The following is a 13,536-nucleotide window of genomic DNA, read 5'->3' as shown; positions in this document are numbered from 1 at the left end:
AGCACCTGTCCTTCTCACAAAATATACTTGTATATTTATTGTCTAAAATCAACGTTTCTCAACGTCTGGTCCGGGGCCCGCCAGGGGTCCAAATGGACTCTAACCCGTAACTCTTCACAGTGTTAATTTAGATCTAAGAGTGTGCAAATGGAACCAAATAGACCGGCCCATTTGGTTCCATTTGTACATTCACAGGGTTACAGACCTGTAAGGGTCTCATGCTCATATAGACAGACAAGCAAGCAATTTGGTTAACACACAGAGTGTCAATTAACAAGTTGCGAGACATTCTCCAACAGATCTCTCATGGTTGTTGTGACAGATGAATCACAGGCACCAGTAATATAATGGCATAAAACACTTATTTGGTCTCCTGAATAATACATCCTCCCTTTCTGCACAAGAACTACGTGCAACTGCTGCTAGTCTCCCGAAGACATATTCTGGAGAGACAAGAGTTAAATTTTGTGGAGGAGATGGCTCAATTAAAAGATTTCATCAACAGCAACAACATTTCATCTGCAAGAGCTATGTTACTATCTGGGTACTACAAGCCGGTACAACATGTTGATGGCTTGGCGGATTTATGTCACAATGCAAGTGGTGTGCTCTCTCTCTCTCTCTCTCTCGAAGTTGGCTCTGATCAAAGATCCACAATGGCTCAAGAGAGGCTTAATCTTCTCACCTAGATGTCCATTGAGCATGACGTACTGCAGAAAGTGGATTTCACTGACCCGATCAAGGACTTTGCTGTAGAGAAGTTAAGAAGATGCCGATTAAAGGTTTAAAGCACTGCTCTCTGACATTGTTATATGCTGCGCATAATAAGTGCATACTTAATCAATAAAGGGTATTGACCAAAATGTTGGGTGGCAATGAACTATGTTCAGTGTGAATTTATATGGCTGATGTGACAGCTTGTCTTTTGTGTTGTGACAGGCCGTCACGTGATTGGCTAGGTGGCAACACCTGTACCCTTTTCACACGAAAGCAACCAACCGTTTGCAAATTCCCAGCTGTTGGTGGGAAAGCATCCACATAGCTAGGACCACCACCATGCACAATGACCAGGAATATTCCTAGGATTTTTCCCCGAACAGCTTGTGTGAAACGGGGGGGGGGGGGAGCGCAACGGGGGTCTCGATCAAGGACCCTCATTGGTTACGACTGGAGGCACACTAGTATGGTAGTAGGGTTAGGTACTTCTAGCTCTCTCAGCCATAAATGCTACTCTTCTGGTAAAGATACTTGAACATGATCTCAGAGTGTAAGCAGACCTGCATTAAGCTTTCATAAAGACAGGAAATCCTACAGTCTAGGATTGCCTGACCGAACACCAGGCTGTCCACACCATGTTGAATCTCCACTGTAAACAACTTTGATACTACACACCAAGCCATAAACACATTGTTAGTATATCGCCAAAGAATGGCCAAAAAATCTATATACGAGTCATACGATATGACAATAATAATACCAATATGTGTTTTCTTTTTCAATTTTCATACTATGAATCATTCGTGGCACAAATGTAATGGCATATTGAAAAGTGTGTGTGTGTCCACGTGCACATGGTCACCCAGGCCACTGACATTTCCAAGACCGCCAGTGCCCGTGACCGCTAGACTATGTAGCCAGTTTGACATATAAAACTCATTAAAATGCTTAAAACGTTGCTGCATTGTGGGTGTTGTGGGAGGAGACGAGCGCTGGGGACTGTGGGGCTGATATCACAGCTTGTGACACCGCGCTCGTAACTCAATGCGCAGTTATCCATGTGGGTGGGAGAGAGAGAAAGAGAGAGAGCTGACACAAAGAGAGAGAAAGTAAAGAAGAAAGAGAGAGAAACGACCCTTATCTTCACCATCAACGTCGGTGAAACAGGCGGCGTGAACCTCGGTCGCTCGCTGTGAGTGTGGAGTGATGTCAGTGATGAGGCCAGCGTATATATCGGCCCAGAGACAAAGAGCCTTTAATGTGGTCGACGTCGAAGGATCATAAACTAGTCAAATAATAACCTGCACCAGAGAAAAGCTAGACACGCAATGAGACACACACACACACACACACACACACGATCACCTCTTCCTGCCATAAAGGGCCGCTTTATAGCCAGGCAACAGCAGCCAGAGTATACACAAAGGTAACACCAGCGCCAAGACACCATTTTACACACCGAGCCAAACAGGAGGAGAGATATAGAGGAAAAAACCCCAGTATCTTATCAACCTCGAAGGTGCAAAGATACCCAAAATCTGTAGCCATCCGTCACATCATCTGCTATGGGCTGCAGTAAATAACAAGGTGCAAAGAAATACTAGGATAGGATCAAGAAAGAGCGGGTGAGAACTGATAACACGTTTGAGAGATCAGACATAACGTGGGCAGTGTTGCCAGATTCTGTGAGAGAAACAAGCAACCAGGTCTAGGAAAACCAGCCCAAAAGAAGCGACTATGGGCCACATGAGCACTTTAACATATACATCAGCTATTTGAAAATAGCAGATCTACAAGCTTACAACGCGTCACGATGCGACGCGTTGTGAGCTTGTAGATCGGCTATTTTCAAATAAAATCTTGCGGGGAAGTTATAATAAGCAGATCTGGCAACCCTGAACGTGGGCTGATGGGATCCGCATATTTCACCGTTTGCATTGCAGATTGTCGTGTCCCCCCCCCCCCCCCCACGACCACCACTACCGACATTCCAGGCAACAAAGGAGTTTGCTCCAGCCTTTGAGATCAGTCGGAGCGGGGAGCGTGACTCAGTTTGTGAAGTTTTTTCCGAGGCAGGCAGGCTAGGCAGGGCAGGAAAGAAGTACACATCTTGGGGCCATGTGCAGCGTGATCCTCCATGCCACTGTTTTTGGGGGGCCGGGGGGGAGGTTGTTGGAGGCAGGCGGGTTGGAGGCAGGGCACTCCAAACAAACAGCGAGGGGGAGGTTAGAGGAAGGGTCTGCGCTAGCCCCGGGGCAGCTAGGTGAACTCCGGGCCCAGGACCCGACGACGCCACAGCAGACACCGCAGATGTGAAGAAACATAATTAACACACGTGCAGCACACACTCTCCATGTGCGTGTGCGCGCACACACACACACACACACACACACACACACACACACACACACACACACACCACACACAAACTTGCGTGCATTGAAGTACAAGTTCCCTGAACTCTGCACACATAACGCTGATTGACTCTCGTGTGAACAAACGTCGCCGGACCGCTTGATTAGGCAAAAACGGGGAAACGCATGTCTCCAAATTAATGAGAAAGAGAGAGACTGAAAGAACATAAATACATCCGTTTAGTGAGGCTATTGTTTTAGCGTTGTGCAGACAGACTTGCTGACCTGACTGCTGAAATGGCTGATTGTCAGACCGCGTATTTCCACCCCCACTTATTGTATATTATGATAGCACAAAGAAAAATCTGCAATAATTACACTATAGCCAGTAAAGGGGTCAAATATTGGCCGTTATTTATACTACACAACTACCATGGCAATGTGATGGCTGTTATAAGTGATATATCTTCCAACTTCTTCTGCAGTATCAGAGTATGGAGGCTACTCTCCTTCTGCAGTATGGAGGCTGGGGGGATGCTTGGCTCAGTTTAGTACTCACAGCACTGTCTTTGGGGGTCTGGGGGTGGGGGAGGGGGGGGTTGGGGGTTACCTCTCTCTCTTTCCGAGTCACTGTTTTTTTTTTTTCTAACATCTTCCCCAGATTTCCAAACTCTTACCAGATGTAGAGAATTCGCAGATGATTCATCGATCAAACCCACTTTGTAGACACCGGCTCGGGGTGTGTGTGGGGGGGGTCGGGGCGAGAGGGAGAAAGAAAAAGAAAGAACTTGGCAACTTTAAGTATCTTAACAAAAAGACTGTCTATTCTGCTGACTGGATTATTGAAGAGTGACTTGTGGCAGCAGCTGTTTGATTTGTCATTAAAGAGTCCATGAGCTCATTCCATAACTTCATGTTAATGTCAGCCTTTATCTGCTGTTATGAAGGCTGGGGCTCAGCCGTAGTTATTCCGCACCAATTTGTTCACGCTTAGTGTTCGGCCCGGGGGTGAATTACCCCTTACGTTTTCTGTGATAAATATACATAAAGCCAACACATTACTTGTCAAGAGCTTCAATAGCCGCTGATAAACAAACGGCGTATGGGCCCTGGGGAGCAAAGAAATGAGAAAAGTTGCTGATAAAAACATAACAGTGCCAACGATAAATATCAAAACCCTTTAAAATTCTTGGAAACGCTCAAGATGCGGCTTTAAAGAAACTCTGCCCGCGGACACTTGAGTCACAAGGCTGAGGCAACTATGACAATAAACAAACTGGGTATAATCACTCCCAATACCACAAGATTACAAGGCTGCGTAGCGAGAAATGCCCCAGAAACCACAAGAGGCGAAGGCCCGCTGCGCACTGCTGCTGTTGCCGTGTCGTTTGGCTGCACAACAGTTGGCAGGTCCAACTCACTTGAAAAGAGAGAACAAAACTATTTGTCGGTTCAGGGTTTGTAACAGCAATCGGTTCTTGCCTTTATGTCGAGCTCTAGCTCACATAACTGGCAAATAGTAGCCTAATAGTAGCCTAATGGACACAAACAAATGACAACAACCTCCACCACCTAGTACATACACAGCAAAATCCAGCCTGTTTTACACTCTCAGAGTTAAATTAACACTCAGGATTTTACCGCGTTAGTTTGATTGTAGCAAATGTCTTTGCGTACTTTCTGAGGATAAGCTGTCACGTGACGCAGCTGCTTCTAAAAGAGACGTGACAGGAGCGTCAGTAAAGTTTCACTTCCTCTCTTGGAGTTGCCTCAGTGTGTTGTGACTCCGTCTGACGGTGGTTGAGGTTGAGGTTTCAACCACTGACAGAACTTTCGCCCGCTAGTGGAACCAGCCTGGAGGCAAAACGACTGCAACAGACCGTGACATTGACAAAACACTTCCAGGCAGTGGGCAGAAAACATCCCTCTCCCTACACCCCCCCAGGCCAGGTGATTCGCAGCCCCACCCCCGCAAACCCCCCCCCCTCCCCCGCCCCAAACCAGTCGAGCCACCAGGCCCCAACAGGAAACCACCAAAACAAACCCATTTCCTAAGGCCAGAAGCCAAAACCAATTGATGGGGGTGGTGTTAACCAGTGCCACCACTCTGCGGGGGTTTAAGGCTGAAGGCTCGGGATGGATTGGGAGCGAAAAGGCCTGCTCTGCCGCAGTGTGACTAGCGGAGGGCTGGATGAGAGAGTTATGGCCTGCCCTTTATACAGAAACCACTCAGGAAAACCTGGGGTGCACAAGGATCAGTTGAGAATCTTAGGCACCTCTTTGCCTTTGACCAGAGAGCATGCGGTGGGTGGTGTAAAGATTGTACAACAATTGCAGCAATAACAAAAACAACAAAAAGACACCCATGTCTGCACCAGAGCTTTCTGCAACCTTTACAGGGAAAAGGCGTAGATTTTAATATTACGGATGAGAAGTTGGCAAGCTTTCAGACAGACATCTGCCTTATCTCCATCTGACCACGGCAATCACAACCAACATTAGTAATGGTCATCATGCTCCTATTTACTTGCGAAACTCCATTAAGCGGATGGCACTGTGGGCAGAAAACGCTATTTATACACATTACCGGGACCACAAATAAGATAAGGCACCACTCCTGAGAGGGAATATGTGACCAAGCGAGAGGAAGTCCGTGTTGAATGTTATTTGGCTATTCATCGATCAAAAACGGCCGACGTCTAAAGAGCACTGGGGAATTTGTTACGTCTTATAAGCAACCCTTTGTTTAATCAGCAAAAAAAGGCTCATGTGTTTGACACGGAAAACTGCTACCCCCCAAAAAAACATCACGCCTATACTGTAAGTTCACGTTTAAGAAATGCTCAACTGGTCCTTCATCCTTTAGTGTCTGCATGTTCTCCCTGCAGAGTGGAGTCCATTTGGTTACATAACTTATATTTGTACATTCTCAGAGCTAAATTAACAATCAGGACTTTTCTGTGTGCGTGATCTCTGTAGTCACTTTGCAAATCCTCTCATGTACGGCAAATTCCCTCAATCCCTCACCATCTCTTCTTGTTAGCTCAGTCTCCTGCGTGGTTTATGCCAACAAGCGCTCGTTTCCTACCATTCTCATCAAGGCCACACGCTCACAGGGGAGCACTCAAAACAGGGCCCTGTAGGGGAACTATTTTGACAACTGGAAGGTATTAGGGTGTTTTTTTTTCCCTTTTCTTTTTTTCATCCAGGGCCAGCGAGTGACTGGTACTGATGGATATACAGCAGACCAGTAACCCAGACACCAGTCCCCTGTCAACCCCGAGCTACCGCTGCTGTGGTGTCAGCGCTGTAACTCCCCAGATATACAAGCCCATGAAAAGATAACCCTTTTTCACAGGCACTTAGGGCTATACGTCGTCGGAGATATCTTCATTCGTTTTAAAAGCTGGATGCGAAAGTCTCCGTGTGATCTGCACAGAACAGTGCAGGACATTTAATTCTGCAGAGAGAGCACGGGTGCGTATAACTAATCGCTTGTTTTTGTTGCGCTATTGCTTAGCAGTCGTGCGATTTACTATACGAGTAAAATGCTCAATTGCACGGAACGAGGGAAGTGCAATATAAAAGCACCTCCGTGACCTACAACATACAGTCTCTACACAGTACACCCCCCCCCCTCTGTGTTGCACTAGGCAGTGTACAGTACACAACAGAGGTAGAACAGAGGTATATTGTTAGGATGTTAGCACAATTTTGCGGAACAAGTCCCAACAAACGTTTCGCTGCCTGCACTTGTATAAGTTAGTAACAAATAAAACCTCGATTCTTGATGCTTAAAATTCATTAACCCATTAAGACCGGGAACGCATCCATGTCATTTTAGATTTCTTTGGCTATTCAAAAATAGCAAATATACAAGCTCATAGATCTGCTATTTTTTAGGGGGGGAAATGGTGCAAATCTTTGAATATATAATCTTTTTAAGCGAACATTTGTAACTCAAATCTTTACTTCATGGGGGCCCTGGAACAAAAATATTTTGAGATGGGGGTCCGTGGCCAAATACATATAATTTTGGGTGGTCCTTCACATGAAGAAGTTTGAGCACCACTGATATAGCAGAAAACTATATAGAAAACTGTAAATTTGTAGAATCGACCTCAGGTCTAAATGGGTTAAGCATGTCATTCTCAGGGTTCTGTGCTGGGATTATCCTGTCCATGTTATCAGTTCATATCATAAAACGGTAACAATTTGGGAGAGTGATATATTAGAGATGGCTTCGCTGAATGAGAGCAACTTTAACGCTGAGCATGAACCGAGGTTTAGAAAAACACAGGTGTGTAAGTTAATGAAACAACACAATGTCTCTTTGTGCTTCCAGTCATCATGGAGAGAGAGAGAGAGAGAGAGATTGTTTTTATTGACACCCAACAGTAATGTCCGTGCTGGCCACCGCACCAATACAACCACGCCCGCGGCTTCCTTCCCGGGCTAAACATAACAAGGGACAGCTGAGTCCCCACCAGCATTCATTTCACTTGGCCCTGGGATCCGGAGGTGGAGAGATGGATAAAACCCATTTGGTGTAAAAGCCTGGTGTGGTGTGACTGTACAGTCGTGTTCGCTCAGTTAGCGGTTGACCACCTTATTATGGAGGCTTAAACGACGGACAGAGAGGTATGTAATTAGCAGCATGCTGGCCTCCCCATCCACAGCAGTCACACATCTACGATGCTGATGCTCCTCTGGCTTCACTTTGTGCTCATCTGGCTCACTGTGAGAACATTTCTGTTATACTGGGATTAGGGTAAAGCATTACACATGCTAATGCATATGTTTCATCCAAATAATCCCGTAGTCACATATCATGACCCCTGTTTTGCATGGGAAACCATGCCCCATCATATCACAGTGGTTCTCAAACATTTTCATGTCAACAACCCCCAAATTGATGTATTTGCTCACGGTTCCCCATTTGAAAAAGGGACCCACCAGAAGAAAAGATTTGTCACATTCACTGCCATTGACGGAGATCTCCGTCATTTAAAATCCACCCGTTCACCGCCATTGATTGAAAAAAAAATATATATATATATATTTATTAATTTTTATTTTGCACACAGAACCAGGAGATAACGCGATCCGAAGATTTACTGCTCCATTCACTTCCTGGTTAAAGTATTTGGGAAATATTCTGCATCTCGGCTCCTGTGTTTTACTATGTATTTTTGGCGAAACATGCTATTTTCAACTGGGTATAACAAGCGAACGGGAGGTCGCGATGATTTTTTTCTCCCACAGAAGCACAGTGAAACCCTCCATGATTAGCAGCCATCAGGGGATCGATCATACTGGAGATAAATATTCTGTGGTTCTTGAAAGATGCGACACATTGTGAGCTTGGTAGACCAGCAATTTTGGAGTAGCTAAAAGATATAACAGTGTTATAAAACCATTCCTCATTTTGCTGGGGACACACTTGAGGACACTTGAGAGAATGCTCTCAGTCTGTCATGCGTGAAGAAGACGAATGAAAGATTACCGGATTATAACACAGGTAGCCCCAGACGTGCAGTTAAGCAAGCCATAATGCCTGTCCGACTCAAGCTGACCGATTACAACACACTTGGTGGACATTTGAAGCGCGGTGATGCTTTGATGTGCCAAGAACAGAGACGTCTGTATGCTAATACATGAACAGCGCTGTACACTTTGCGCCAGTTACTCACTCACAGGCCCCTCCAGCGGGCACATACATTTTCCTTGTGAGCAAGCAACACACACAAACTAAATAAAAAAAGTAAACTTTACCCCCATATACAAACTATTTCATTTAGTCAAGTGGAAAGAACTTGGCTTGAGGTAGCTTTAACCCATTAAGACCGGGAACGCATCTGTGTCACTTTAGATTTCTTTGGCTATTCAAAAATAGCAGATACACAAGCTCATGCCGCGCTATGAGCTTGTAGATCTGCTATTTTTGAAAAATAGTGAACATTTGTGCAAATCATTGAATATATTTTTTTTACTCAGATCTTTAGCTTCTGGGGGTCCCTGGATCAAAATATTTTGAGATGGGGGTCCGCGGCCAAATTCATTATCATTTTGGGGGTCCTTGACATGAAAGAAGTTTGAGAACCACTGCAACCCCATACGTTTTTTCCAAAAACTGTTAGGATTTAGAAGACATTTGTAGAATCCCCCCCAGAAGCAAAAGATTTGAGTTAAAAATGTTTGCTTTGAAAATATATATATATAAGATTTGGACGCATTTTCATGATTTTTCAAAAAAATATCAGATCCACAAGCTCATAGCGCGGCACTGAGCTTGTAGACATGCTATTTTTGAATAGCCCAAAGAAATGTAAAAAATGACACAGACGCGTTCCCGGTCTCAATGGGTTAAATGGGATCACATTAAGCTGCAAGTGAAAGCCTCTCTCCTTGTCTCTTCTGGTTTACAGTAATCATCTACTAATCTGGCTCTTTTACAGAGCCCAGAAGAAAAGGAGCTCTCTCCCTTTGTGTTTACCTGCCAACACAAAGGAACTATCTTAAGTGGTGAGGAAATATGCAACCTAGGTGTTTCAAAAGATAATTCGGGGACCATAAAACCATTCCCTTTGAAAAACAACAAGATTGCGGGTCCTTAAAACTTGACCGATAAGGTGGCAAAGATAACGCGCTGCAGCAGTGAGCCCTGCTCCAATCCACACACACAGGCCGCCGAGTGTTCAGCTGTTTCAGATGGGGACACTTGTCCTAGTTGCCATTGTCCATTCGGACCGGGGGACCTGCGTGTTTGTGCGCGTGTGTGTGTGCGTGTGTGTGTGTGCGTGCGTGTTCAACAGGGCCTGCACTTGAACTTGGCCAAGTGGTGCTTACGGGCATTAAGGACTACCTGGACACAAGTGTCGTTATTCATGTTTTTAGAGGAGTTCGTTTTTTCCTTTTTCTTTTTGCATTCCTTACTTCCCAAGGGAAGACAAACTGCCTCACACAGGAACCTGGGAGCCAGAGAGGTCTGCAGGCCTTTGGTCTTTAACCCCCGTTCCCAACAACACACACACAAAGGCACACACACACACACACACACACACACACACACAATAGCCCATTGGATGATTTAGGCCAGTGGTTCTCAAATATTTTCATGTCAAGAAGCCCCAAATTGATATGTGTTTGGCTGCAGACCCCCATCTGAAACGATAGTGCCAGGGACCCTCATACGAGAAGATGTGCTTTTAAAAAGTTCCAACTTATTTTTTCAAGATTAAAAATTTTTATAATAAATCAAAAATAGGTCGACATGCTGTAAGCTTGTAGATCGCTGTAGATCACTTTGGGGATCACTGGTTTAGGCACTCAAAAAACGAAATCCCTGCTAAAAAGCACAATTGTTCTTCAGGGCTTGCAATTTGTCCGTGAAAGTGCAGGCTATAATATACTGCAGTCAGCGGGAGCAGCAAGCATGTTGTTGACTGGGAGAATACAGGGTGATATGTTGTCTTGTCAACAGATTGTGTCACTCAGCTTCACAAAGGCTGATGCTGCTGCAATTTTCGGGAGACATTCCATGAAAATGTTGACAAATCTGCTCTCTTTACCAAACCAAACCTGCACACAAGGTTTCTATTGTGGTCGGTGTTGTCTTGAGGAGATTATCCTTAATTTACGATAAATCTAATTTGCGAGTCAGGAACAAATCCAGGCTTTCGGCGGAAGACTGAGCTGTCACACCATAAATCTCAGTGAATAAAGCCAATTTGGATGTTGTGACACTTTCGGAGGCATCCACTTACCGAGGGGTCAGTTACCAGTCCGGTGACTAGAACAGACATATAAATAATGTCTTAACACGTACTTGGACAGATTTCTGTTTCACAAAGACGCTTGCAATAACGATTACAACCATAACTCAGCAAATAACATTATAAATAGGCTACTTGTCACGCACCGACAAGTGACAAGCACTTTATTTTGTGAAGATTTAGCATTTACTGTAGCTTTGACTCTAGCATTTGGGGAACACCACAAGCCGGAGCCACCTGAGGGTGGCAATAGCTCTAAATCCCCAAGGCTGCTGAAAACTGTATTCTGGTGGGTTGTAACGTGCGAGTTCCAACTCTTCTCAGCAACAACTACAGCAGAGCAAACCTCGCCATTGAGCAAGGCATTTAACACCCTTCACCAGAATGCTGTGGTTGTACTGGGAACGCGCCCAGGTGGTCGTGGGTGGTGGGTAAGCCTCCCTCCCTCCCTCCACTCTGACCAATGTTGTAAACAGGAATGTATTATAAAGTCACACAGGAGCCTTAATAAGCAAGCAAAAACAACTGCCAAACTTAATGATCATGAAGCCATGATTATTATTTTTGACACAATAACTCCCGTTGCTGCAAGCATTGGTCTTCTCTTCCAATCCAAAAAGAGCCTGGTTGATGGTATAACTCAGTGGTTCTCAATTTCAAAGTGGATTTCAGGGACTCTTTGGGTTCCTTTAGGGGGGTCTAAATTGACCCCTACAAGTACGTAACTCAGACAGTGTACAAATGGAGGGTCCATTTGGCTCCATTTTGTACACTGTCTGAGGGGAGACCTTGAAATGTAAAAGTTTGAGAACCATTGGTATAACTGACCACTGGTCAGGGCTGCAGGCAGCATGGTGCCCTGGTTGTGTACACTACAGCAGTGGTTCTCAAACTTAAAAGTAGGGTCCGGAGACCCCCAGCCCCCAGGACCGGGTTCCAGGGGGTCCCCCCCCCCCAGCTAAATGTGTTAATATAGCATCAAAATGTGTTTAACCACTTAATAGCCTGTTAATAACCAATAGATCCGTTTTTTCCCCCCTTTCTTTTAATTGACCAATTTGGAATGTTTTTCAAACATTGTAACAACACAAATCTTGTATGGGGGGAGGGGGGTCCCTGCTTGGCACACAATATTTTCCAATGGGGGGGGGGGTCCCTGACATGAAAAAGTTTGAGAGCCACTGGTGTGACACAGCCTGACAGCCCCGTGACACAGCCTGTGTGGGGGTAACATTGTTATCCCGTTACGGGATGGTCAATAAATAGGCGACGGTCAAAAAAAACCAACTGATCGCTGTGTGTGCTATACTTACAAGGAGACCGTCCCAAGTGGAAGGTCCGGCGGTGGGACCACCAGGTCCCCGTGGCTACAGTCCACCGAGTCCTGACTGCACGTACAGTTCTGGGGACACGGCAGTGTCACGTCGGGGCCCGACGCGGACGATCCACGGCCGATTATTAACAGTTCAAGCGACAAGACTAAATAAAAAACATAGTGAGATCCGATTCGTCCCAGGGACGCCGCCATTTTGTATCCAGTGATCCACTGATCTCTCTCTCCCTCTCTCCCCCCGGATCCGCAAATTGGGGGAACTAATAATAATGATAATAATGCAGCGTTGGGGAGCGTATGCACTCTTTGTAGGACATTAATAGTCTTGTTGTAACAATATGGCTTATTGTTTCAAGCGATCGCTGCTTCCCAGTCATTTAGAATAGTTCCCACCGTTCCCAAGTTTTGCCTGGTGTCCCGATGCGGCTTGGAATCAGAAGTGGATCCAACGGTCTCCCCAGGAAGAAAAAAAAGTAGCCGCACGAAAACTTTAAACATTTAAAGTTTAACTTGTGGGCGATCGTCCACAGAATATTAAAAACGACATGTCTTTAACGATCGCCGGTGAAATAAACATGTCTAGGCAACAACATGCGAGTTTAAGATGATGGTGGGAAAAGAAACACCAGTCCACCCGGTTAGATTGTGATGATCAAAATAACTTCAGAGATCAGTGGATACAATGTATCGCAAGAGGAGCCCGATTGTTATTATTGTCTCACAATAGAAGCCTTTCCACAGTCACGTCCACCGCGCGCTGGGAATAACGAAACTATAAGTAACAAAGGTTACAATGTTGCTAATTAAAACGCAAGGTAAAATGTAACCACGGCAGTTGATCTCTCTCTCTCTCTCTCTCTCTCTCTCTCTAGAATGTAACCGTTGATCTCTCTCTCTCTCTCTCTCTCTGTGTGTGTGTCTTCAAAAAGCAACACCTCGATCATGTCCAATAATCCACAACTTTGAAAGCGACACCAAAGCAGATCCCCGTCCCGATCTCGTCCCGGACAGCTTATGATCACATGTGGTCTGCGGTCACTAAATCTCCGCGATCCGATTAATAGCGACCCGTTCCGTCCGTCTCTGAGTTTTTTTTCCTTCTTCAGTTACTTTCCTTTTTTTTTCTTTTTTTTCTTTTTTTTTTTTGTTTCAGGGGGGCGATCGTTCCATAGTCCCACGTTGGATCAGGGTTGCCAGATTGTGTGAGAGAAATAAGCGACCATTTCTAGGAAAACAAGCCCAAAAGAAGCAACATCGCATGACCACGTTATTTTAAAATAGCAGATCTACAAGCTCACAACGCGTCACAATGCGACGCGTTGTGAGCTTGTAGATCTGCTTTTTTTTTAAACAAATC

General features: G+C 45.2%; 1 protein-coding gene across 1 annotated transcript in view; it reads right to left on the bottom strand.

The window, feature by feature from the left end:
- Positions 1–13,305, bottom strand: part of lrig1 (leucine-rich repeats and immunoglobulin-like domains 1) — a 62,068-nt gene extending 48,763 nt beyond the window's left edge. The window contains 1 exon segment of the mRNA XM_080424132.1: positions 12,160–13,305. Within this exon segment, the coding sequence (XP_080280258.1) occupies positions 12,160–12,374 (215 nt within the window). The 5' untranslated portion in view covers positions 12,375–13,305.
- Positions 13,306–13,536: the final 231 nt, after the last annotated feature.

This window comes from Gymnoscopelus braueri (genome assembly GCF_963280865.1).
Source record: "Gymnoscopelus braueri genome assembly, chromosome: 3".
NCBI classification, from domain to species: Eukaryota; Metazoa; Chordata; class Actinopteri; order Myctophiformes; family Myctophidae; genus Gymnoscopelus; species Gymnoscopelus braueri.
The sequence above is the reverse complement of the archived record's forward strand: the minus strand, read 5'-3'. Positions and strand labels throughout refer to the sequence as shown.